The following is a 25,645-nucleotide window of genomic DNA, read 5'->3' on the forward strand; positions in this document are numbered from 1 at the left end:
CAGAGCTTGAGCAGCAGTCCTCACTCACTTCCAGGGAGATCTCTGTTCAGGCTCAGTCTCCACAGACACGGTTCCCAGCCTGGTCTGTCTTCCTGCCTGCCTGCCCCACTCCCTGACCTACCTCTTCTCCGTGCTCCCAAGGCACTGATACATTCTGCAATCCAGGCACTCCCCCATGGTCCTACACACGTGTAAATACAGCCCTTTTTTCCTTTTTTTTTTTTTTTTTAAACCAGACTTTGCTTCCCAACTAGACAGCTCATTCCTTTAGGGCAAAAACAGTGTCTTATTCATCTCTGTGTCGCCAGCACCTAATACAGTCCTGGCATAGAAGACATTTGACAAATGCTTATTAAAATGAACAAATCTAGTATTCAGTCACTCCTTGATTCAGTCAGAAGTCATACTCACTCACTCCTCCTTTCCACCCCAAATCTCAAAGAAGAGAGGCTGACAATATCTTGATACCAGAGGCCTTCATAAGTTTGAGTAGAAGAGAACGTGGATGGCAGTTTGCAATAACAGTTTTCTTTAAGCATCTGCACAAGTCACACATTTCTCATATATCCTGAAGCTGAAGAGTCTGACCCAAAACTGAGCTTCCCCATGTTTGGTTTCCCAAACCCAACATTTGACCAGCCGAACTTTTTTTTACTGTCAAGCTCAAGCCCCAGCCTCTAAATAGGATTCTATCATAAAAGGAGCTGTTGTGCAAAGTTACTCAGCACTAATAGCTGCAGCTTCTGTTTTAACTGCCGGTCCCACTCTCATTTGAATATCCTTCTTTTTCCTGGGCAAGCGTCCCAAAAGCTGTTTGTTCCTTTTTCTACATTATACTGATTGTAAAACGCCTCCTGGGTCCCCTTGACACCACGGCCATCAGTATGTTTGAAGAGTAAACCTGGGTGGTGAGAGGATTTGAACTACTGAATGCAAGAAGAGAGCCGCCAGGGAAAAGTTATTAAGACGATATCAACCAGAACAGAAAAGGTCACAGGATTAGGAGGAGAATCACATTTGATGTAAAAGACATGCCGGTGACGAGCACCATCTGAACGTGGAAAGTTTTAATATGTTTAATGTGCTGTCTGGAAGTGTGTACTCAAAAGAATGCTCCAGGAAAACTCTGGCTGTGTAGTCTGTCTAGGGGAAACAAAGGCTTTCAAAAACAAGAAACAAAAGGGAAAAAAAAAAAACTCACTCCCAAGAAAATGACATGCTAAATGCTGATCAACAGAAACAGGCAAAAGTCAAGACAAGTGGACATGACTGAGGCAGCTTTAACGTCCCGTCTACCAGGGCACGCCTGTTAACATGCTATACCAAGCTGGCGGGAAGGACAAGTCTTCTGTTTACATTTAAGGAGATCTACTTCCTGAGGAAGAGACATTAAGAATACTCATTAAAATTTAATATTCTGGGAGCTTAAAAGAAAAAAGAAAAGCAAGATGTAAGTAAAAATGACAAAATATTTGCTACGTGCTGTGTTTAGTCAGGACAAGAGGCATCTAAACCTATCCCCACCCCACTGATTCCCTTTACATTCACTAAGAATATAAAGTGGCATACCACCATCATGGAGGTTATAACTGTCACATATTAAATAAGAAAATCAGTAAATTCGATGTTAACACTCTGTTCTTAACCTAATGGTTTATTTAAGTGGCAGCTGCTGTAATTCTTCAGAGATTATTAAAATATTAAACCAACATAACAAGTTGGAAATTAGGCTGATGTTTACTCTTTCATGTGAAAAACTAGTTGCTACTTCTTAAAATCTCTATGATGTACCAAAAGTCCTTAACAGAGTTAAATTAATACACCACTAGGTTCTGAAAATGTTTCAGAACATTAGGTTCTGAAACGTAACATATGAAACACTAATATTTTGATTACTGACGGGCATTCACTGTAATTTATATAGCCACACACAAAAATTCAGGTGGAAACCTGACTTTTATACTTTAAGAATAGTATGCAGTTAGGCATATTAAAGGGAGCAAACTTTATTTAGCTGTGTTGATCTACTCAGAGGTAGAATTATACTTGGAGACACAGAGCTACTTTATCTAGAAAACAATAGTTAAAAATAAAGCTGTTTAATTTCACCCCTAGGTATATACCCAAGAGAAATGAAAACATACATCCAGAAATAAATTTGCACACAAATATTCATAAAGGCCAAAAAGAGCGAACAACAATCCAAATGTCCAACAACTGACTAACTGATAAATAAAATGTGGTATTAGCCATACAACAGAGTATTATTTAGCAATAAAAAAGGTAAAAAGTTCAGGTATACCTCACTTTATTGAGCTTTTGCTCTGTTGCACTTCAGAGATACTGTGGTTTTTACAAACTGGAAGTTTAATGCGGCAATCCCATGTGAAGCAAGTCTATCAGCGCCATTTTTCCAACAGTATTTGCTCACTTCGTGTCTCTGTGTCACAGTTTGGTAATTCTTGCAATATTGCAAACTTTTTCATTAGTATTATATTTGTTATGGTGATCTGTGATTAGTGAGCTTTAATGCTACTACTGCAAAAAGATTGCAACTCACTGAAGGCTCAGATGATGGTTAGTATTTTTTTAACAATGTAGTATTTTTAAATTAAGGTATGCACAGTGTTTTTTTAGACATGATATTGTGCACTTAAAAGACTACAGTACAGTGTAAACAGAACTTTTACATGCACTGAGAAACCAAAACCTTCATGTGACTCACTTTACGGTGACACCCACTTCGTTGCGGTGGTCTGGGACTGAACCTGCCGTATCTCAGTTACGCCTGTACTGACACACGACAACATGGATGAGCCTTAAAAGCATTATGCTCAGTCAAAGAAGCCAGACATAAAAGACCACAAATTGTATGATTTCATTTATATAAAATATCCAGAATGGGCAAATTATCTACAGAGATAGAAAGTAGGTTTAGTGGTTGCCTGGAAACTGGGGAGAGAAGGGAACAGAGAGGGACTGCTAGCGGGCTTCCTTTTAGGGTGATAAAATGTTCAAAAACTAACTGTAGTTGTGGTTGCACAATTCGGTGAATATAATCAATTCTGTCAAACTGTACACTTTAAATAAGTAAATTACATAGGCTGTGGATTGTATCTCAATAAATCTCTTAAATAAGGAAATCCGTGAAGTTCCTTCTGTCCATCTTGGGTATTTATTATTGTTGTTCTTGCTCATCTCTTAGTTGATAAATACTTTTTGAAATCATCACTCATAATGAGAATGGCTTTTCATTTTAAGAATAGAATCATCCTTTTCCTGCTACCTACATAAAATAACAAAACATGGTTTCCAACTTAACATGACTTCAGATAATGAAAATTAACAGCATCTCTTTTTTAGAGAGCCAGCACAGAGCAGAGAATCTTGCCAAGGACTCATCTTAATTAAATCCAGAAACCATCAGGACAGAAATCAGGAGGAGGAGGGCTGTGGGGACTGAAGAGCTTTCTCATAACTGTGGTGGTTCTTTTGCATATAAAGAAATGTTTAGAATGTCCTCCACACAGCTGCAAAGTATTAAGAACACTGTAAACACTTACAAGGTAAGCTTCACCATATACACTCCTAACAGAAATGGAGAGGCAGGGCCAGTGGCCAGTGGTTGGCTCCTTACAGTGGTATAATTTGGGAGGTGCAGGTGCCTCTCCCTTAAAATGTCACCCTGGGGTCTGTCGGACGGTGCCTGCAATGTCCATCACTGAAGTCAGCCCTGTGCCTCCGAATGGTCCTTGTTAAGATGAAAAAGTACTGCCTCACAGGGACAGCACAATAAAACCTCAGAAAACATCAGCATAGATAATTTTCTCTGTAGTGTGCCCTGTGTCCCGATCCTTTCACACAAACCCACCTGAGCACCACACTGCGTGTGCTCTTAGGAGCAAGCAGTCAACACGGGCAGATGCCCCAGGCAAGCACTCAGAACTCATGCCGTCCCAGCCTCTCGGGTCCTGTCTTGGATCCTCACTTTCATTTCCTATTCTTCTCGGTGACCACCCCCCACAACTGGCTCTCCCCTTCCCCTACTTCCTCCCTGGTATTTCTCCATCATTTCTGTATTTGCTTGCTCTTCGGGCCTGCCTTCCCCTTGTGCCTTAGCCCAGGCTCCACACACAGGCCCTGAGGACTCTACCAGACGCAGCTCAGCCAAAGCCAAATGTGAGGGCCCAAAGGAAAGAGGGAAGGCTTGAGGGAGTGAGGGAGACACAGAATGGGGACTCGGGGGGCAGAGAGAGACAGAAAACCAGCAGCACACGGGCCACTGCGTAGACTGAGCTCAGGGACACAGAGGCAGCACCAAGGCAAGATAAACCTCGGGCCGCTCCTGCTGAGAGGGGTGTATCAAACACTCTGCCCACTCAACAACTGCGCCCCGTTCCGGGAAGTTCAGGGTCCCTGCTAGTCAGCAGCTGGGCTCACACAGCCTATGGATGTCCAGGCTCCCAGCACAGTCAAACACACTCACTCATTAGAAAGACCGGAACACTTCCTCCCGATGGCATTTTTCTAGAGTCAGTGCCCTCCCCATCTGAGAGAGCTTGATATTTGTGACTGTTTACAAAAGACTAATTAAGAAATGTTCCCACTTCTTGGCTTTACAGAAAGCTTCTTGGATGAACATAAAATGTGGTTTTATTAACCAAAATTATTAAACAGGTTCTACTTAAGAGCTGAGGTAGATACACAGAGTAGAAAACACCACGTGGCCTTCTGAGGCGGTCCCAACTTTTCAGTCTTTGCTCATTTCTGGGTACAAAACAGTTTACTTCTGAAGAGAAAATTGGAAAATCCCAAGGGCTCTGTATGTTGGCTTACAAACTACAAAAGGCCAATTTATGCAAAGTGAATTACAGAAATGAGGGAAAAACCATCAACACACAGGAATGGTGCACAACAACAGGGACGGGTGGCCCAGGTCTCCTAGGGACGTGTGTAAACTGGAATCCGGTGACAACATTTGAGAGCCCTTTAGCAGCTTTCCGAGTTTAGTCATATTTAAATATCTTGCGCTTCTTAATCTTTTAATCAGTGAAAAGAAAGGAGATCCAACACCGCCTCTTGAAACCAGCCACGGCACTACTGAGACCTTCCCGTGAGTGGCGGGAGCAGAGTGGGAGAAGGACGACAAGAGGCAAGGACAAAGCACGGACAGCTGACTACGCTTGGGTTTTATCTCAGGTGCAGCAGGACAGCGATATGATGCATTTATGTTTCCAGAAGAGCAGACTGCTGTGTGGCAAATGCTCTCTGGTGAGGCGAAAGTAAGAGCAGTGAGACCAGGGAGAAGGGCTGTCCTACCCTGGGGAGAGCTGTTGTGGAAATGCAGTGGACGCGGCAAAGCGTGGTTTCAGCAGTGTTCCTGAGAGAAGGTCGACCGGACCTGGTGACAGACTGGAACACAAAGATGAGAAGAAGCAAGTGGAGCCTCCGGAGCTGGAGAGGAACGGAGGTAAGGAAGCAGAGGCTCTGTTTAGAGAATTACTGCTGTAAAGGGGAGCAGAGTATGACGTGGTAACAGGAGGGAAACATGGAGTCAAGGAAGGGGGTCTGGTTTAGTTGGGTGGGCGAGAGGTGTAGTTATTTATGTGCTTAAGGTAAAAGACACTACGATAGGTTGGTGGAAATGAGCCAAGAGAGAGAATCAGGAGTCAGGAAGGGAGATACCCGTACCAGTGGCAGAAAGGGAAGTTTATTCAACTGATAAATATTTATTAAGCACCTATTAGATGTTCTTTGTTCTTAAGAAGTTTACAGTCTAATGCAGGAGAAAGTAATATATATATAATTATAAATAATAATAAGTTATATATAAGCCACAAAGTATGATCCAACAGAGGGATACACAATGTATTAATGTACTGTGATGGACAAAGAATGTTAATGTATGACTGGGGTAGGGGGGCAATGTACTAATTTCAAGTAAGTGGCCAATTAACTCATCTGAATTATTAATATATTTTGGGTATATATTTTTCAAGCAACTGTTCCCAATTCTACTTTTCATAAAAATGACATTTATTTAGTACAAGACTGAGGGAACCCAGTTTCAGTAGTCAATTAAAATATGTAAATAATGTTATCAGAGACAATACTTCCATCTCTAATAATTTTTAAAGTCTTACTTACCGCTTAAATTTTTTCCCACGTGCTACAGGAACGACCTCAGGAATAACTTTTCTACTCTGTAATGTTAAGTAACTAGTGACAAAAGAGGTTTATGGAAAGTAAGTACCATCATTTCCTGAGCAGCAGGCCCTACACTTGGAAAGACTGCTCCAGCAGCCGGGGGGGTTTACACATACATGTGCATCTCTTGTTGGGGGTCACCCACTGTGTGAGATCAAAACCCAACCTACCCTCTGGGCATCCTGCTCTGGCCAACCAGGCAAGCCAGTTAAGCACAGTGTCTAACATGAGCAAATGGCGGGTTTTTTCCCCAAAGACTTGTACATATTTTCAAAATGATTCACTTTAAAACCCAGACTTTTTCTTTTTTTGATGTTTCAAGAATACTAACTGGATTAGATAAGATTTGCTTTCTCAAAAACTGTAATTTCTGATAGTCTTAAAAATTATACAGTTATTCTACGATGAAAACCCTTACATCTAGCAAACAATAAAGGTTCAAAATCACAGATCTGTGAATCACAAAATAAAACAACTTCTGGGCTTATGTTTCTCCCTTAGACAATCTGACTTAAATTCCCCTCCTGCTGCACCGACCTGCTGAGCTGCATCTCCATTCACCAAGTGAGGCATCATGGCTACCTCTCCATTCAGCAACGGTGGCAGTTCCAGAGGGATCTGGTCGGTCATCATCATTGTGACGTACATTCATGGAGAATTTCCCTCAACTGGCTTCCTGAAAGAAAAATCACCATTTTTTTAAAAAGGACTCAGAACCCCCAAAATTCACCTGTAACAAGTCAACAATTTAAGTGAACTGTCATGAGGTCAGCTGAAACTCAAATTCTTCCATTTGTGTTATTGTGTTAGGCCCCTAAAAGGGGTGAAGCGAAGGCAAGGAAATAGCCTGAACCAGGAGACCACAGACCTGAGTCTCCAAGTGGCCAACTGAACTCAATGTCCAGTGCCTCAGCTCTGTCATTTACTTATAAATTTTAAAAACATATGAATATATGTTTACACTATTATTCATTATGTTAAAAATGTTAAATTTTAAAAGCATGAATAATAGTAACTCCGCTAACCGCAAGAATCCTTCTGAGAATAAAATGAGGTGGCATTTTGAGGAGGTGAAAGTGTCAAACGAATACTGGTCAGCGGCCAGTGTTTGTTATCATTATCTTTAAGGTAATCATAGAAAATAAGGCCAAAGAGAATGACCTATAAGAACAGTTTATCTTTTTTATTAGGCTCCAAATACTGTTCATAAGCAGTTAATCCAACCAAATACACAAAGGTTAACTACCTACACTGCAACTGCTGCAATTTCTGACCTTGCCATTAATTTGGTAATTAATCATATTCTAAATATCTCTCTCCCATCATTTCCTTGAATTGAATTTAACCTGTTGCACATTTACATCTTTATCCCTTGTGTATATCTTGAGCTTTCCTGCATCTGACAGTACACGACACCTTGTACAGAACAAGGCTGAAACGCAGATTCCATTGTTTCCACATAACAAATGATTTTCATTTAAGTATTTAAAACAACACCAAGACCACTTTCACTCCTTAACAGTACTTGCCACGAATATCTAGCTTTTCAATGAAACATCAGGAAAATAACAATAAATTCTTATTTAGAGTTATAATCTGTTCTTTAAGAAGCATACATGGATCCTTCACTTACACCTAAAATTTTTGCCACAAAAAGTTTAACAGCATGGACAAAGAATAAACACACACACACACACACACACACACACACACATTATTTTAAGTCAGTTCAGAAATAAACTGCCATACAGGTCATTTAAATTTTTTTCTCATTCATAAAAAAGTCCCCCATTCAAAAAAAAATTTGAATACTTTCAAATTCAAGAGTATTTGGTAAATGAATCCTTTAATACTCAGTACCCAAATCAGGCAAAACAGTGGGGCAAATCCTTCAGTAATTATCTCTAATTTGTCTCAGGTGTGACAGAAATAAATTATTTCTTCTCATTCTCAAACACCTCCATTCTAAACATTAAACATATCTCCCTTCCACCAATCCCATCCAAAAGAAACTCCTTCCCTGGAAGTATCAAAAGCCGCCCAAGAGATTGTAAACTTTTTCATTGTAAATAGGTAAAATTTTACACTATTCATTATAACCTCATTTGAAGAAATTAATTATTTTAAGCATGAGACAATGAAGTCTTGTCCCTAAGAGGGAAGTACATTCTATAATAACAGGTCTTATAATTCAGTGTTAACAGTACCATCATGCTGTTTTATGAGGCAATTATTCAGTTCCTAAACAAATAAAAGTACAAAACCCAAGGCCAATAGTTTATCCTAATGTAGGAAAGATTCTTCCACAATAAAATTAACGAAGATAACTTCCACTGACACTATCATGACATCGCTGATTGATTCTGAGCAGCACTACTAATGGGTACTAATGTCCATCTCAACTCTACTTCTAATATACTTAATCCTATAGTGCATGAGAAAAGAATGGCTACTTTCCCTCACACTCATGATATTACACAGGTCTATTTCCTAAGTGTAATGCTTTATTTAATATTTCTTCAACACTGCAGGTTGGATAAACAGGGCAGTAATTTACATTAGGGGTCTGAGGATAAAGCATCCAGTGGGAAACAAGCACTCCTGTGCTCACATCCACCTTGTCCTCTCTCTTCCCTAAAGAGTTACAAGACGCTTGTTGGTGAGCTTATGGAGATATGGCTCTGTCCTCCCCCCTCTCCTCTGCCGAAGTAGTGAGCACTGAAGTCTTCTCCCATATGGAATGGTCCTGGTGATGTCACAGACAAGCATAAAGATGGAACCTGCTCTCTCTTTTTTCACCCAAAAAATCAGAAGAGTAAACTGATTTTCCAGGGCCTGCCTCTAGGTCCTTCCATCAGGACAGAGTAGTAAATAATGACACAGGTTTAGGGGACTCAGGGGCTGAGGGGGAAGAAGGATGAAGGTCCTTAGGACCTGCTCTGGGCTGAAGCTATTTAAGTCCCATGTGGTCCAAGTCAGCTAACTGAAGTTTTCGATATTGGGGTCTGAGACTCAAATCCAGTTAACAGTGCTATTTTGTTTCTATTTTTTGTTGTTTCAGGGTCAGCGGGGGGAGACACACACAGGTACTGGCAGGAGGATATAACTGCGATCTTGTATAAAATTCAGGCACCCCTGGTTGCCCGTCCCTAATGCCAAAGAATGTCTCAACACCAACATTATGTCTAACACTGACAATCCCAATTTAAGAAACCTCTGGTTGGCAGCGTAGTAAACAACTAGTAAACAACAGGACTTGCGATCAACAAAACAGCAATCCAGCCCGGCTAGGTAGCACTCTTAAGCACAGGTGTCAAGTCCAAATTGTAGAGTTAAACCCCAATTCCAAGTGTGGGATAAAAGGACAGACCCCTGGTCCACAAACGTCTCATGGGTGTAGGATGAGATAGCATGGGGCCTGTATATAGTAGCAAAAACCCCAAAGAAGCCAAATCCACTGGCACAAAGAGATCATTTCATTTGCTTCTGAAAACTGTAAAGGCAACTTGAGTAATGCAGCTATTCTATACAGAAAAAGATGCCTGAATCCTGTATTTTTACTACTAGCTGATGGATTATCCATCTCACAGATGTGCTGTGGTTGCTGCAGATTAACGGGAGGGGAGCAAGGGAGGTGAAGATGGGGGGAACTGCACATTAAAAAGTGAACTGTATGTACAGTCACTCCTTAGACAGCATACAGTGGAGATTTATGAACATCATACACTCCTGGTGTTTCAACTCAACCACTTTTAATCACGGAGAAAAATGGAAGAATGAACAAAGTCAACCCTGCCACAGAATCTCACTTCTCATAACCGAAGTTGTTCATCCTCTTTCCGTAGGCCACCATCTTGCTAAAATCCAAGGCCTACCTTCTAATCCCTAAGAGTTTCACCAAAGGTAAACTAGACTTCATCCTGACTGGAATGCAAGGTAAGAGACTGATCTAGATGGGTGATTCACGCAGCCAACAATGTTTAAATATCCCTTTCTACACTCCATGTACATACATAGGATACATCTATTTGCCTGGAATGCAACGGACATACAGAAAGAGCAATCAATTATCTCTAGCCAAAATAACGCACAGCTATTTAACAAGGCAACTGCCTGCCAACCCGTCCTTAAATTATCATAGAACAGGAAGAATTTAGTGCCGTGGACTACAAAAAGGACAAGAGAAAAGGCAGGAAGTATTACAAAAGAATGAAAACCGTAGATGCAAAACATAGTTTAGGATACAAAGAAGTATGTACTATGGCTATTACCATATTTTGGGTTAATCTCTAGTGATGGAGGAGGTTGAGAGGGAGAGTAATGACTTTTCCAACTACAAATGGGAAGTCAAATGATCAGGTTGTAAATTGGGAAAACCACTCAGCCCCTAACTACTGACAGTTAAAGAAGGTTAAGTTGGGCCAAGAGACTTGGGAAGGCTTGCCATGAATCAATCATTTAATGGTGACAGCTTCCCAAAAGTGAGTCTCCTGTTTTGGCTGGTAACCCACACAAAATTACACGTGTACTCAACTTAAACAGGTACGCCTCAGCCCCACTGCTCTGGGGAGACCTGGAGAATGTGACATGCCTAAGAAAGCCGATGGAACTTTTAAAATGAAATTAAAAGGATGAAGCAATGAATGTGGAAAGCTTACTATGCAAACAGTTAACTTTAAGGATCAAAGATTTTATTTATAATGCCTGTGGGTGGAAAGTACACATTTTTCCACTGCATTATAGAGCAGGCAGGCCATAACTTAATTTTTTCATAGGGGCGTAGGGTCATTACTGTGTCACTACTAAACAATACTGTGTTTAGTCACAAAGTGATGTACTAGGGAATTACTGCAGCATTTTGACCTTACGTATTTGAGAAATTCACTGTTCCTTTGAGTTTAATTTCTATGTTTTCTTCTCCACTCCTCATTAGGCCATATCAAAAACCACACCCCCTCAAATCTGAGAACCAAATCCTGAATTTGCTGTCTTACATCTTCCTTGGGCTGGGAAGCCAGATTACTATATACACACACAGAGGAGCAGCCTCTGGGGCCTCTGTACCATCTTCCCTGGCCACTTGCTGATTATCAGCTGGGAGGGAAGCTGAGCAGGCCAGATGTGTTATCTCTGGATAGCTGGGCTGGAACTGTTTCTCGTTTCAGTCAGAAAGTCTCATGAGAAATCACCCTGACAAAATCCTCATTATCCCAGTCTGGGTTACTTCTCCCCGAGACAGATGTGTATCTGACGGGGCCAAAGCTATCACAGAACTCATGCATTTTATTCAAGGCTGTACTACATCCACACCATCCCTCTCACACACAACAGAGTTCTTGCAATGAATCCATTCTTTAGACCACTACCCTTTACAAATAGAGAATAAATATGCTGCAAAACTAATCCAAATAAACCAATGGAAAACAGATGATCTCTACTACAATGCTTTTTTCGAATCCTCTAAACTTTTTTCTCACGTGGAGCGCCAAGGTTTCACCCCTATTCTTTTTATTCTTACCCATACTTCCATTTCAAAGAATTTGGTGACAACCACAGGCCCTCACAACCTCTCCCCCTAACCACACATCCTAACACTAAAACCACAAGTGCTTCATGCCCAGTCAGCTCTGTTCTTCTGATCGACAGGGAAGGGGTGCCACATGAGCACTTGTGGTTAACTTCCCTCTCTCCTGAGAGCAACTCGTTTGTTACCTTCATTACCTGCTAGCAAGCCCAGCATTACTAAAGAACTTCTACACTAATGCAGGGGAGGGGGCTAGGCACTCTGAATAACAAAACGAACAGATCCTCACTGTTAGTAAGACATTTAATTCCACCCAAACATGCCCGCAAAGCTTTTACAGAACATCTTATTTTAAAAGAATATTACAAAGGGTCTTCAGTTTTTACATGACTCTAGGCAAGTAGATTATTACTTTTTCCTCTTATTTTGCTTCCCTACTCCAAGTCTAAAAGGGTTTTCCATAGTATTTTGGCCCAGCCTATACCAAGAAACATACTGGCCAATTTCATAAATATCCTGTTTCTCAGGAGAGAACCACAGATCCATTTCCAAAGGTCAGAGAAAGCAATTATATACTAGGAAGAATTTCTAACTTGAAAAAACCAAAGCCTTAATCACTGCTGGGAGAGTTTTAAGTCTGTGGACCCGGCCTTCAAATTAGTAACAAAATGTCCTGGTCTTCACTCCATGGGCCGATGACCCAAATTTCCTTACATTAATTCAAGATGTGAGTTAGCAGTACAGTACACAAATTAGTTTCAGATGACAAGAGAAAAAGAAACTAACAGCACCAAAAGGAACAAAGTATAACCATCAGAGCCAAATGAGGTGGCCCGGCTGGGTGAAAAGAGATGGACTTCCTCAGTTAAACCTCAGGCCAGCGCTGGGGCAGGCCCCCAGGCTCACTTCATCTATACTCTGATGAAGCTTTTGACTGACTTCTAAACTATCCCATGGAAGTATGTAAAAAAGTAAATGCAGTATGAGAACCAATAAATGTGTGTCAGTTATACCTCAATTAAAAAAAAAGGCACATTATCAGTTTTAACTTTCTGTTTTCATCCTGCAATTCAAATGCACTTTCAGAAACAAAATAAGTTTTTGGATGAATGGGATATGGATAGAAACCCATCAATTATAGAGACCTATAAAGCAACTAAGCAAGTAAATAATCAAATAATAATCATTTTCAGAATTCATACCACTAAAGTTGTGATTCCATAAAGCTTGTATCTTTTCCAATAAAATATACATTAACCAATCACCATCAAGTAATCTAAACAGCATGTAAACATTTTGCTTGCTACATGATTGTTCTGCAGTCTGAGAAAAATATTCTCATGGGCACATTAGTAAAATCAGAGCTTGATTCATACTGCAAGAAAAGTGCCTTCTCTACTGAAAAGGCTAAATGATTTCTAATAGTAAAAATCTATTGTGGACCAGGTTTCAGAAAATTATCCCAAACATATCAGAAACGTTCCAGCCATTTTTTTTAAATAGTAATAAAGACAAGAAAATTTTCCTAATTCACTAAGGCAAGAAAAAACTCATCAGTAGTCAAAATGAAAAAAAGATAAACACTGAATCACAAAAAAACAAACCAAAAAAACCCAGGAGCTTTTGTCTTGCTGTGATGTGTTTGGGCCAGATGGATTTGAGAGGTTACTAAGAAATTGCTGTCTCTTTTAATACAATACAATTATCAGCTAGCTAATGTTTTATGAGTGTTACAAGTTTTCAAATGGCCTCCAATATAAAACCTACACCTACTAAAACTTAAATTATGACAAACATTTGTGCAGTTGATTTACACTTGTTTATGCCACGACTAGAGTAAAAAAGAAAAATCTTAAAAAGTCAAAATTTGGCAGAGAATCATATAGCATAGAAAAAAGAAACAAAGAAAAACTGCTTTCATGGACTTCCTTCTCATACAGGTGGCTGTTAGGTGTGCGTATGCCCTCAGTCACTAGGACTGACCACTTCCAAATGTGTGGTCTACCATTCTGAACTTTATCAGCAAGATTTAGAAAGACAAAGAGGGAGGGAGGAGGAAGGGAAAGAGAGAAATGTTGAGAAAGGAGAGAAGAAAAAAGAAAACAAGCTTTTAAAAAGTTATTTATACATATTCCTACAACTAATGAGATTATCAAAGAAAGTATCATTTGCTATTTTATTTTCCTCATCAGAAAAACCTCTTACCTCCCTGCTTCATTCTGGTTTTGAAAGGTAAACCCCTCGACTGATATTTCAAGACCTAGAAACTCTCAAAACATTTCTAGCCTTCTGGGCAAAACTAGAAACAGCTTTCTGATAGTTACTATGGAAACACCAACAGCATCAATAGAAAGAAAAAAATGATTAAAACAAAATAGAAACACTGTGCAACCTCCTTTACCTCTGAAATTGAGAAAACTCTGCTCATCCATCAACACACATCAGATTGTTTTTATCACGTCCCTGCTGCTATAAAAGCAGGGCTTTTCTTTCCCTTCTGGTAACACTAAGCCAGTGGCCGCAGCGCTGGCTCTGACCATGCGGAATGAGCACGTGGCCATGGAACCTGATGTGGGGCACTGCCATTGGACAGGAGAAGGCTGGGGTGGTTTTAGTGCTTCTCCTTGTACCCTCTCTCCTGCACACTCTGGGCAACCATGAGGAAAGGTACTTGTACAAGCAAACACTCTCCTTTACTTTTTCTAAAATCAAATGAAATTGTGCCCTGAAAAGGATACGGAGAGAAACTAAGGATTTTTATTAGAACTGTTCACAGCCCCTTCACTAAAAACTGTTCAAAGGACCAGTATATTAAAGTAAGAAAGTACCAGAGAGACCCCAAACTGAGTTCTGGAAAACATGAGTTCTAATTTGAGGGTTGGCAATAATTAGCTCTGAATTTGGGCAATTAATTTCTTCTTTTACAAAATGACAAGATTATAGATTCACCTTTAAGGTTCCTTTTTGCTCTTAACCGACTATGTTTCAAAATAACATTGCCTACTGTGTTTACTTCATACAGATTAAATGAAATCTAAAAGGAGGTTTACGCAAGTCTAAAAAGGTTTACTCAAACTCTAAAAACCTGTTAATTTCTCTCTTTTACATGAGTATAATCTGAGCCTTCTGCATGAAAGGAAGAATCTAAGTAAAATGTTAAAAAAAAATGTATTGACTAAATAGGGATAGTAATCACTGTGTTTTTATGCCAATGAAATCTAATTTTACAGCTGAGCTCTGCACAGCTGTGGAAGAAAGGCTCTTGCCACGGCTTGCCACTTGAATGAAAGAAGGAGTGGTGATAACTGTTCATGCAGAAAAACCTCTTGAGACATGAGCAGTACCTGGAGGTATGCACCCAGCTGGTTGGTTGAGGCACAAACAGTCTGGAATTTGTCTTCTTGTCTGATACGGGTTCATTAGTGAAGTTAAATCACAGTTGTCTGAAAAAGTTCTTAAGCTTAAAAACATTCTTGCTTTTTGCATCCAGTTATAAACACAGGAGAATTAAGTGGCAACGTTTAAATCCTCAGAGAAATCCTGTGAAATGGGGTTTAGACTAAAAACACCACCACCACTGCTGCCACAGATTAAAACAAATAACAATAAATGTTTCAAGTAACAAAATAAAAGAACTTCCACTGTGCTCCAGAGACCAAGGAGGATGCCAGGTAGTCCAACGTACAGGCCCTGCCTTCAAGAATAAATAGATTTTTTTTTTAAACTTGGCAAAGCATAGTCATGCCTGAATTCCAGACTACCAGATCTGGAAGGCACAATTTTCTAAGAAGAAAAAAAGAAAAACTATATATCCAAGGATTATATGTAATCTGAGGCTGCTTTTATAATTTTCCATGAATATACAGAGACTGGTTGCTTCTGCAGCCCCATTAATGTAACCCAAATTTTTAAGGAAACAAAAACTAAAGGAAAAAAAATTACATCACTGTACAGACACAATCTCTGGACCTCAGATCCACATCCACATGTAAACAGCTCAGTTCTGCAAATATTAACTAAAAAGGAAAGGGGGCCCAACTACAAGTTTACCAACCAAAGGTCCATTTGCTCTGTTCGTTGTTTTTAAACAATATGTAAAGAAGTCAGCAGACACAGACATTTTTATTAGAACACCTAGACTCTGGGTACACACAGCACAACAGATCTCACACCCCTCTCTCAGGTCCCAAGGATGGCAGTCTAGCATCTACAAAGAAACATTCCAAAGCTGTGAGCCCTTATTTTCACACATACACAAGCTAGCTAGCTTTGTCACATACTTTATCCAAAGATGAGAATACCTGAAAATATTTATTTTCAGTGAGATTTCGAATTGTGTGGTTGTTTCCTTAGATCTTTTTCTATAGGAAGTTGAGAGAAAGTCTAGAAAACTGCAGTCCAAGAATGGGAAAAGTCACTCCTAAAGCCCCCTCCAGCTCTAAGCCTTTCCACCTCCGAACCAATTTACCTCCAAGCAGCTCGGGCCAGAGGCAGAGAGATGAGATGGGGAGTCAGAAGACATGTTCACCTTCCTAGCAAGAGCAGCTCACCTCTCACCCAGCCCTCGGGCACTGCCACCTGCCTGGAAGCCCCACAGCACTTTGTCCTGCTGCTGGTCAGGGTTATGGCTCAAAATGGGCCTGCAACAGGCCCTCTGGGTCTCAGTTTCTTCATCTGCAATGTGGGTGTTTTAAGCCAACTGCTAGATTCCCCTCTACTGAAATCCAAAATGCATTTTATTACTCTGTCTTAAGAGATCTACTGTGAATTAAATTCACATTTGTGCAACTACTTGTGTACTTAACAGCCATGCATAACACCCTTTATTTGGGGGGTGAGGGGAGGAGGAATGTGTTGCCAAATCAAGTAACTGCTTAGCATACACAAGGTCCTGGGTTCAATCCCCAGGACCTCTGAGACAGGAGGAAAGGGCACAACCACTGAAGGAATGACACAGCAATTGAGGACAGGACAAACTGGTTAGAACCAAGATGGCAGAAGATTCAATTTTCAGTAGACCTTGAGCCTCATGGCACATCCACCGGTGCCGTGACAGTTCCGAGGCTGACCATAAAAGGTCAAAAGGTGGGTGAGGGCCCAGTTCCTGGAAATCCCTGCTCCTTTCCCAAAGCAGTTGGAATGATCTCCTACTTGTTAGCATATAAAGTTACCAAGCCCATAAAATCTAACAACTCTGCACCTTGTGGTAGCTCTCTCTTGCCTTCGGAGACTGCCCATGCTCTCTGTCTATGGAGTGTGCATCTCTCTAAATAAACTTGCTTTCACTTTAATATGCCTTGCTCTTGAATTCTTTCCTGCGCGAGGCAAGAACCTATTCTTCGGCAGCACCTCCATTTAAAAAAAAAAAAGTCAATGCTCTCTGAAGGAACTGATTATAACATCTAAGAATCTGGCAACAAAACATAGAAGTGGAAAGGCTGATGAAAAATTCATAGGTTAGTGAATTTTAAAAATTAGATAAAACAAGCACATAGTACAAAATTCAAAAGATAACTTTCAAAGACAGCTAAAGTACATTTCTCTCCTATCCAGTCCCCAGTTCCCTGTACGCAGAGGCAACAACTGTGAGTTTTTGGTGTATCCTTACCAACATACAAATTTAATGATTTTTAAAACATTTTTTAAAGCTGCTTAGGGAAGGTTAAGCAAGACTACTGTATTATCATGTAGTCCAGATGGTTAAAAATGAGGGAGAAAAAGAAACCAGCAGAAACCAAACTATAAACTACTAACATTATATCCTCCATGGTGATTTGCACTGAGCTGCGCCATGATTAAACACAAAAGCCAAAGTACTTCACAGAGGAGGGCAGCTAAGCAAGTTACTGATGAGAGACTCAGAACAAGGTGTCTTGGTACAAAGGGTTTCAAGACTCTATTATTTTCAGTATCCCAAAAGAAGGACTTAAGCTGAAATGAACCTTCTAAAATAGCATCAAACAAAAGGACATGACCAAAGATAATCATCCATTCTTTTAACAAATGTTTATTGGGCATGATCATGTGCCAGGGACTGTACCAGAATTGGTGGATTCTAGAAACAAAAGCGTGAGATTAAATAGCATTACACTGAAATGTTATATTCTATAACCCAAGTCCATGTTGGACACTTCTGACAAAACCAGTCAACAGACCTCCGTGCTCTAAGAAACCTTTCATCTGAGATAAGCACCAATGTCTAAATTTGGCTTCCCAGCTGTGGCATCTTTTCTAGTCTTAAGTGTTCCGTAAGATGAATTTGTCTTCAAAGCACACTCCCTTCCTCAATCTTCATTTCTGATTCGTCAGTAGGATACTAAAATGGTTTCTTTAATCAGTCCATATAGAATTCAATCGTGTTTATTCAACAAATTCAGTTTTGTTGAATTGAATAGATGTTATAAAACACTTATTACAAGGAAGAGCTCGGAAGCTGTTAACTTCAGCACAGTGGAAGCATCAATGATGTTTTATTCAGTTATACTTAATATGTATTTCAAAGATTTCTGACATTCCATTAGTCATTTCAGATGTTGGTTCAAATATTTTTTTCCAAAAAAATCTGAGTCTTTCCTCTACCCCTATGTGGGGGAGGGTGGAGAAATCAATGAGAACAGTATATGATACACTGAAGATCAGTTTAAAAGCAAGTTTTTTAAAACAAGTTATTTCTTAAAGCATCACTACAACTGATGACATTCTCATAAGCAGTTCTGTATTTCACCTAATATGACTGAACACAAAGCAAATACCAGGTGTTCCTTAGAATGCATAAGGTACTGAAACAGAAAATTCGCATGAAGTAACAACACTCACGAAGAAACAAATTAGCAGGTGCAAAGACACATGAAAGGGAACATCTATTTACTACTTCAGATTTTAGTCCATTACAATAAAAATTTAACATGAGCAAACACTTTAATCCAGACTAATATTTTTGAAAATACAAAAATGTGGAATTCTTCGGAAAAAAACATTTTCTTTCCATTAAAGAAAAAATCCTGTCACGTACCACAGAGCACCAAGGAGATTTCTCTTAATAGATGAAATGATAGTTAGTGTATAATGCCTTATATGCAAATAGATGAATCTAAATGTTTCAAAGCATGGTACTTGCCTATATTTTAAACACTCCCTATGAATAATGATGACATCACTAATTACACTAATATAATTTGTTAAAAAATGTAAGGGGGTTGCCTTCATTTATTTAATAAATACTTCTTTAGGTTCTGCTCTGTGCAAGACACTCTTTTGTGCTGAAATCATTCAAATTCTATACTTAAGGAGTTCACTAACAGACTTTAAAATCTTCCCAGAAAAATAGTTTAAAATTTCAATTCTAATACAAAATGTGTGTTTCCAAGTCAATTTTCATATTTCTCCTCATGCGAAAGCATTAAAGACACAAAACATTTTTCAGTTAATACTACTGAAGAACTCAGAAGCATAAGATTTAAAAAGACAAATAACATTTTAGGATTATTAATAGTTATGACCTCATGAACCCCATTAAAAAGGTCTCAGGAATGCCCAAGGGTCCCCCAAACCACACTTTGACAACCACTGCTCCACACCAAGCAGCTTAGATGTAAAAATACAAGAAAAATTTAAATTCACTTTCTAGTAGACAAAGACTGCTGTCTTTATTTTATACTCTGCACATCCACAATTCACCTGGCAGCGTCTGAATAAAGAACAAATGAACCCAAATGAAAAGGTATCCAAATTCTAGCATGAATTTTTCTTTCCAGGAGTTTATGTTACACTCTTTAAAGCACTATGGGGGAAAATTTATTTGGTAAAATCTTGAGAGAAGAGCAGCAGGCTGTAGGGATAAGAAAATGGATGTTGGGGACCAGGTACTCCCCTGCTGGGAATGTCAACAAACACTAAGAGACAGGGTGGGACCTGACCCCAATAAATCCAGGCCCATTCGATGGCGATTCCATTCAATCTCTCAAGTAATCATACACATGCCTGGATTCAAAGCAAATGATCGATTCCAAGGAAATAAGGACAAGTAATTTTGTGTTGCCATTCCCGAGAAAGTCTCTTATCTGCTCTGACCTCTAGACCTTCATTTACTGCTCAACGAACCCATCCCAAATCTGGAGATGATTTGATCTAGTATTTTCTAAGGTCACTACTTTATTTTCTTTTGCCAAAGCCTGTTATGTCTTTGATCAGAGAACCCCAAAGGAGTTTTTTGAGGCATAAGGTAACTCTGAAAATGAGAACCTAAGTTTATAGACAGAACAGTTAGCAAGATGGTGACATTCATTTCCTGGAGCAACAAATTAGCAAAATCAAAATATGCCACAGCTAATTGATTTGCATTCAGCACACACACTGTTAGATAAGAGGCCTCCCTTTTATTTTTAAAAATAGATTTAACAAGAATATTAATTTTCCACTGGCCACTATAAATAAATGGAACTACAGAATCTTTCTTTGCAAGGGCGTTCTGGCCAGTCGCCGTGAGCCTGACCCCAAGCAGAATGTATATTTACATTGCCAAGAGGCAGCATTGTGTGCTGGTGGGAAACCACTTCTCACAAACCTCCCATTCAGCGGGGGCGTCCACAATAGGTGCTCACAAAGGAAGCAGGCCTCGCTAAGAGCACCTCCGACGGTTCCAGGGAGAACTTTCCAAGGCTCAGGACAGAGAACTACTGCCAATGCCACGTTCACAGGCCCCAGCTGCCTACACTTCAGGGTCGACAAAGCTCGGTGTTGCCCACAATCATTCCCCCAGTCCCTCCCCAGGTGAAAGGGAAACGGTCAACAGCTCCATTTCAGTTCTTGAGCTAATCTCTCAGGGTGTCGCTTTGTTTCAAAAAGAATCATAAGGCCACAGCATTTTTCCTCAAATAAACTGGAAAATACTCCAAAGAAGCTATTGCTTTTCAAAACTAATGAAAGGTGTTAGTATTGACTATGCAATTTAAAAAAATCAAAACTTCAACAGTCACTTCAATCTCTACTGAAAATTATAATTCCTTAAACACTGACCATTTTGCTTAACTGCAAAGCAAAAAAAAATTATTATTTTAACTTCTCAAATAGGAAAGTGGACATTATCAGCAGATCAACGACTTCTGCACAAATATGTGAGGAAATAAAGGTGACCACACATGCCATTAAATCAATCAGCTGCTGGTTGAAAAATCCAATTAATAAGTAAGTTCTGTCAATTCAATACTACACTACTAAACTACCAGTTTGACTTTTTCCTCTCTACCTAAGCTTTTAAAAAACACAACCAGGTTCTTTCAAAAATGTTGATTAAATTCTCACTAACCCAGTTTCTTGACCTATAAAAGAGAGGTAACAGTTGCTTCCTGCAGAAATATTCTTAGACTATTAAATAACTTAATGAAAATGGGCAATGAGCAACTCCTCTGGCTTATTTTTCTCATTTCTCTAATTACAGGACTAGACTCCAAGATCAAGGATCCTTCCAGCATTAATGATCTATCAATCTGAACATAGCAACAAACAACATCACAGTTAACACATATGTCTCAAGGGTTTATTGGATGTCTAATACTTAAGGCAGCCACTGTAAAATAAAAGCTAGCTGCACCCACCCCAACTACAAATAATACCACTTAACTAGCTTCAGGAAGTCACTACTGCAATATAGAAACAGTAAACCGTAAGTATCACAAGGAAATGCTCACAACACAATAGTTAGTGAAATGTACACAAAGCATATATGTACATATAATTGTTCACAAGACTGAAATGAAATAGAACCAAAATGTTAACTATGGTTAACCTACGGAAAATGAAATGAGTAAGTTACATTTTTTTCTTTTGTACTTACTATATTTTTTAAAGCATCCTACAATGAGCATCTCTAATTTTTATAATAGTAATAGTTGACTTTTAAAAACCCATAAAATTCAATCCACTTTGCACCATGTGACTTTAAATTTTTGTTATGAAATACTTCCAAACTATTGTACAACATAAGGTAAAGCTCTAAAGGATACGGATCCACGTCCCACACAGCTACTTCCACCACTCACCCCGAATATGGGACACTACGATGCAAGAACATCTGCTGGGTAAGTAACAGGCTTGGTAACATTTACAAAACCAGCCCTCAGGTCATGCTTGCTGAGTAATCTCTAGATTAGGCATGCTCACTAGGACCAACCCAGTTTTTTTTTTAAAGGGAGGAGGGGAAAGGCAGGTTCCCCAGACTTACTTTTTTTAGATAACAAGCACTCTCAAAAATCCTCTTTGAGCTGCCAAAATAAATCGAACTTTCTAGGTGGAGAACTCTCTGTCAATCAAATGAGACTCGGCAAAGATAAACTAATAATAGAAATCTGTTACATACTTACTTAGCTGTGCTAACCATGCTAGTCCCTAACCAACACAAAGGACTTCAAAAACTCCAGCTATGAAAAGTACAGGGTGGAGTTAGAGTTCCCTCAGGGTTGGCAGGCCTCATTCTCAGTGGAAAAGTAACTACCCACTCATATTCGTGGTTTCTTTCCATCCCACCCTCTCTCATCCGAAACCTTCTAAAAATATTTGTCCCATATTTTAATTCCCACACCCCAAATATTATAACATATAATACATGTTCACTCTAAGAATCTGGAAAAACAGAAAAGCAGGAAGAAAGTTTCAAGTATTCATAGTCACATCACCCAGAAACATCCACCATTATGTATGCTGTGATGTTTCATTTGTTTCTTCCCACATGAAATCTGCAGTTAGAGGGGAGAGAGTTTACACAATACAGATCTGCCTATCTTTTATTTTTGATATTTCATATTTATGACAACACAAATGACTTTTCAAAAGTTAACAAGAACTAGTTCCTAAGTGACATTTTCAGAAAAAAGTAGCAAAATCTTCAGGGTTCTTGACCTTGGCACATAAACAGGGGACCAGGGAATACATGACATTCAGCTGAGATGACCAATGTGCATCTTCCTATATGATAGATACCAGGTTATAGTGACAAAATACTCTTAGATTGTGTGCAAGTATGTAAACAGAATTAGGAACTGAAGCGTCCCCACAAGTTACTATTAATTTAATTCTTTGTTTCTATTTGTATATGTATATGTTTCTAAAAAGTAGTTTTACTTTCTATTTCTTAAGAGTTATAGGCTGTTTTATGTTAACTGTTCACAATACTTCCTTCCCAACTATAAACTTACCCTTTCCTCTCATCAGAATATGTACACCAAGAATCAAGGTTGATGGCACTTTGGCCCAAAACACTTAAACCTTAGCATCTAGGTGTACTGCTGCCAGTAAAGTTATTAACAGAAACCAGACTGGCAAATTATATAATGTGACCTAAAATATCTCAGTATAAAGTATATCACAACATAAAATAGTGAAAAGTTGGAAGCTATCTCATCCATGCAATGGAAGACTATGCTACCAATTTTAAAAGCTGTTGAAATCGATCTGCCAACAAAGGAAGAGGTACACAGCACACAGTTTAAATAGGAAATAAAACAGAGGAATAACAGGTTAACAAACAGAAGGTCTACACTGTAGTCTTATTTCTGCAAAACTAGGAATATGTTTATTTTTCACACAGAACAAAAATAGAAGAAAATACACCAAAGTGTTAACATTGTTTATGGTGAGGTAGGCAGGATGAAGGATTTTTTATCAATATGTCCTGATTTTTTTTTTTTTTTTGGTGATTTTTTGTTAGGGGAAAAAATGCATACAGAATGGGGAGCATCTTAAAACCAATCTCATCATATCTGTCAAATAATCTAATGAAAAAAATGAGAATCTAGTGGATAATGGATCACTAGTCAATGATAATCCTATTATACAAACACCTACTACTTCCTGATAAGAGTCACTGATTGTGGCAGCCCCATCTTCTAAATCTGTGCAATAGCTCGCAGGTATGGTTTCCTCGTCACCCAGGCACAGCTGAGCTGACTAGCAGCGATGACAACTCACTCCTAGAAGCTATTTTCAGTTTCAAGATATATCAGAGAATCCCGAACCTAAAAAGGAACTTTGAGGGGACGGGGGTGTAGCTCAGTGGTAGAGCACATGCCTGGCACTCATGAGGTCCTGGATTCAATTCCCAGCGCCTCCGTTAAGGGAAAAAAATAAAATTGAAAATAAAAAAAAAAAAAATAGAATACATAAAAAGAAATCTCAAAAAGTTCAGTTCTGACACAGGTTTGCACAGTATCTAAACATCCCTACTTGACCAGAGGCTTCAAAATATCATAACCCAGCATTTTTTTTTTATTATTCTATACCCTTCAGTTAGTTATCCCGGATTTCCTCTCTCAAACAGTCCATAAAAACACTATTTAGAATAACAGGATGATAGGAATAGATAAGGTCAGAATTAGACATAACTGTGTCTGAGTCAGTTAAAAATATAGTGTTGACTATTTTAAAATCACAGCCATTGAAAAGAGTCTTCCTTTAATAAAGTCTGTTACCTCTAACCCTGTCTATTACCACTACCAGCAGGAGCAGCGCCCTAGTTCAGGAATTGAATCAAATGACTTCTAGATTCCAAACCAACTTATCCTGCCTACTAACCCTCTCTGCCATCCTTCGTCCACTCATCCCTGAGCATAGACCACGTAATACCTTCCAGAACGTCACTTCCACTTGGCCACTACCCAGTCTCACACAAACCAGCCCTTCTTCACACAGAGACTAGGGTACCGCTCATGAGAGATGTGCACAAGGGACTGCGCACTGCGGAAGCAGGAGCTCTGCTGACGTGACTGCGCCGGTCAGTGTTTCTCCAGGTGTGGTGCAGGAACTTCTGCAGCACGGTCAGGTGGGGCACTTGTTCAGAAATGCACACTCCTCACAAATGTTCTAGCAGCATTATTCATAAAAGCCAAAAGAAGAGAAACCACCCGAACATCTATCAACTCTAGAATAAACCATACGTGGTATACGCATACAGGGGAAAGTTATTCAGCAATAAAAAGGAATGAAGAACTAACCCGAGAGCGTAACAATTTTCCAAGGTTCATACATTTTCTAAGTGAAAACGCCAGTCACAAAAGGCCATATGATTTCCTTTTCATGAAATGTCCGGAATAGGTGAATTTTTAGAGACAGAAAGTAGACTCCTGGGTGCCTGGGGCTGGCTAGGTGTGGGAGTGGGGTGGGAAGTGAGTGCTATTAGGTAGCACGAGGTTTCTTTTAGAAGGTACAGAGTGTTCTAGAATTTGATAGTGGTGATGGCTGTACAACCTTGTGATTATGCTAAAAAAAAATACTGAATTTTACATCATAGATGAGTAAACTGTATGGTTTGTGAAATATATCCCAAAGCTGCTTAAAAATACAGAGCCCTCAGTCCACCTCACAGCTACTAAATCAGACTCTCTGGAGAGAGGCCTGGATAGCCCTCCTCCGAGGAAGGGCAGTGGTGCATTTTCACTAAGCACCCCAGAAAAGCCGTAAAATACACTCAAGTTAACAGTCTTAGATCTTTCCTAATGCTGTATATATAAGCTAAATATATTCTGTACCTCAAAAACACTTCTCAGGCCGAACAGATCCTCTAGAGTCACCCTCCCTATATCACTGTATTTCCTATTCTACCCACACAACTCTCCCTTCTAACCAGTGTGGTAACGCTCCAGGGAGCATGTGACCACTGAAATTTTGTTCTTGTTACTCTCCTCTTTCCTAGAACATCCACTCATTCTGTCCAGGTCTTATCTGCTGCTTAAATTAGACACCTCAAGATTACTCCAACTCACAATGACCTCTAAGAACCCTTTGGGCCTTTGTCTCAAGAGTGAAAGGAGGGTGAAGGACTGCTGGACTTTCTTCCACATCTGATGGCTTGAGCATCTCTAAAGATTCAAGAGACACTCAAGGCCAGGACCCTTTCCTCCATTCGGTTCACTTATTACATCCAAA

General features: G+C 39.5%; 1 protein-coding gene across 4 annotated transcripts in view; it reads right to left on the minus strand.

The window, feature by feature from the left end:
* Positions 1-25,645, minus strand: part of FNDC3B (fibronectin type III domain containing 3B) — a 312,085-nt gene that overhangs the window by 240,154 nt on the left and 46,286 nt on the right. For all 4 annotated transcript variants that reach the window (XM_074367878.1, XM_074367872.1, XM_074367879.1 and 1 more), the window contains exon 2: positions 6,745-6,883. In XM_074367878.1, coding sequence (XP_074223979.1) covers positions 6,745-6,859 — 115 coding nt within the window. In that variant the 5' untranslated portion in view covers positions 6,860-6,883. The remainder of the gene's footprint in view (positions 1-6,744; positions 6,884-25,645) is intronic.

The sequence above is a fragment of the Camelus bactrianus genome, chromosome 1 (genome assembly GCF_048773025.1).
Source record: "Camelus bactrianus isolate YW-2024 breed Bactrian camel chromosome 1, ASM4877302v1, whole genome shotgun sequence".
Taxonomy (NCBI): Eukaryota; Metazoa; Chordata; class Mammalia; order Artiodactyla; family Camelidae; genus Camelus; species Camelus bactrianus.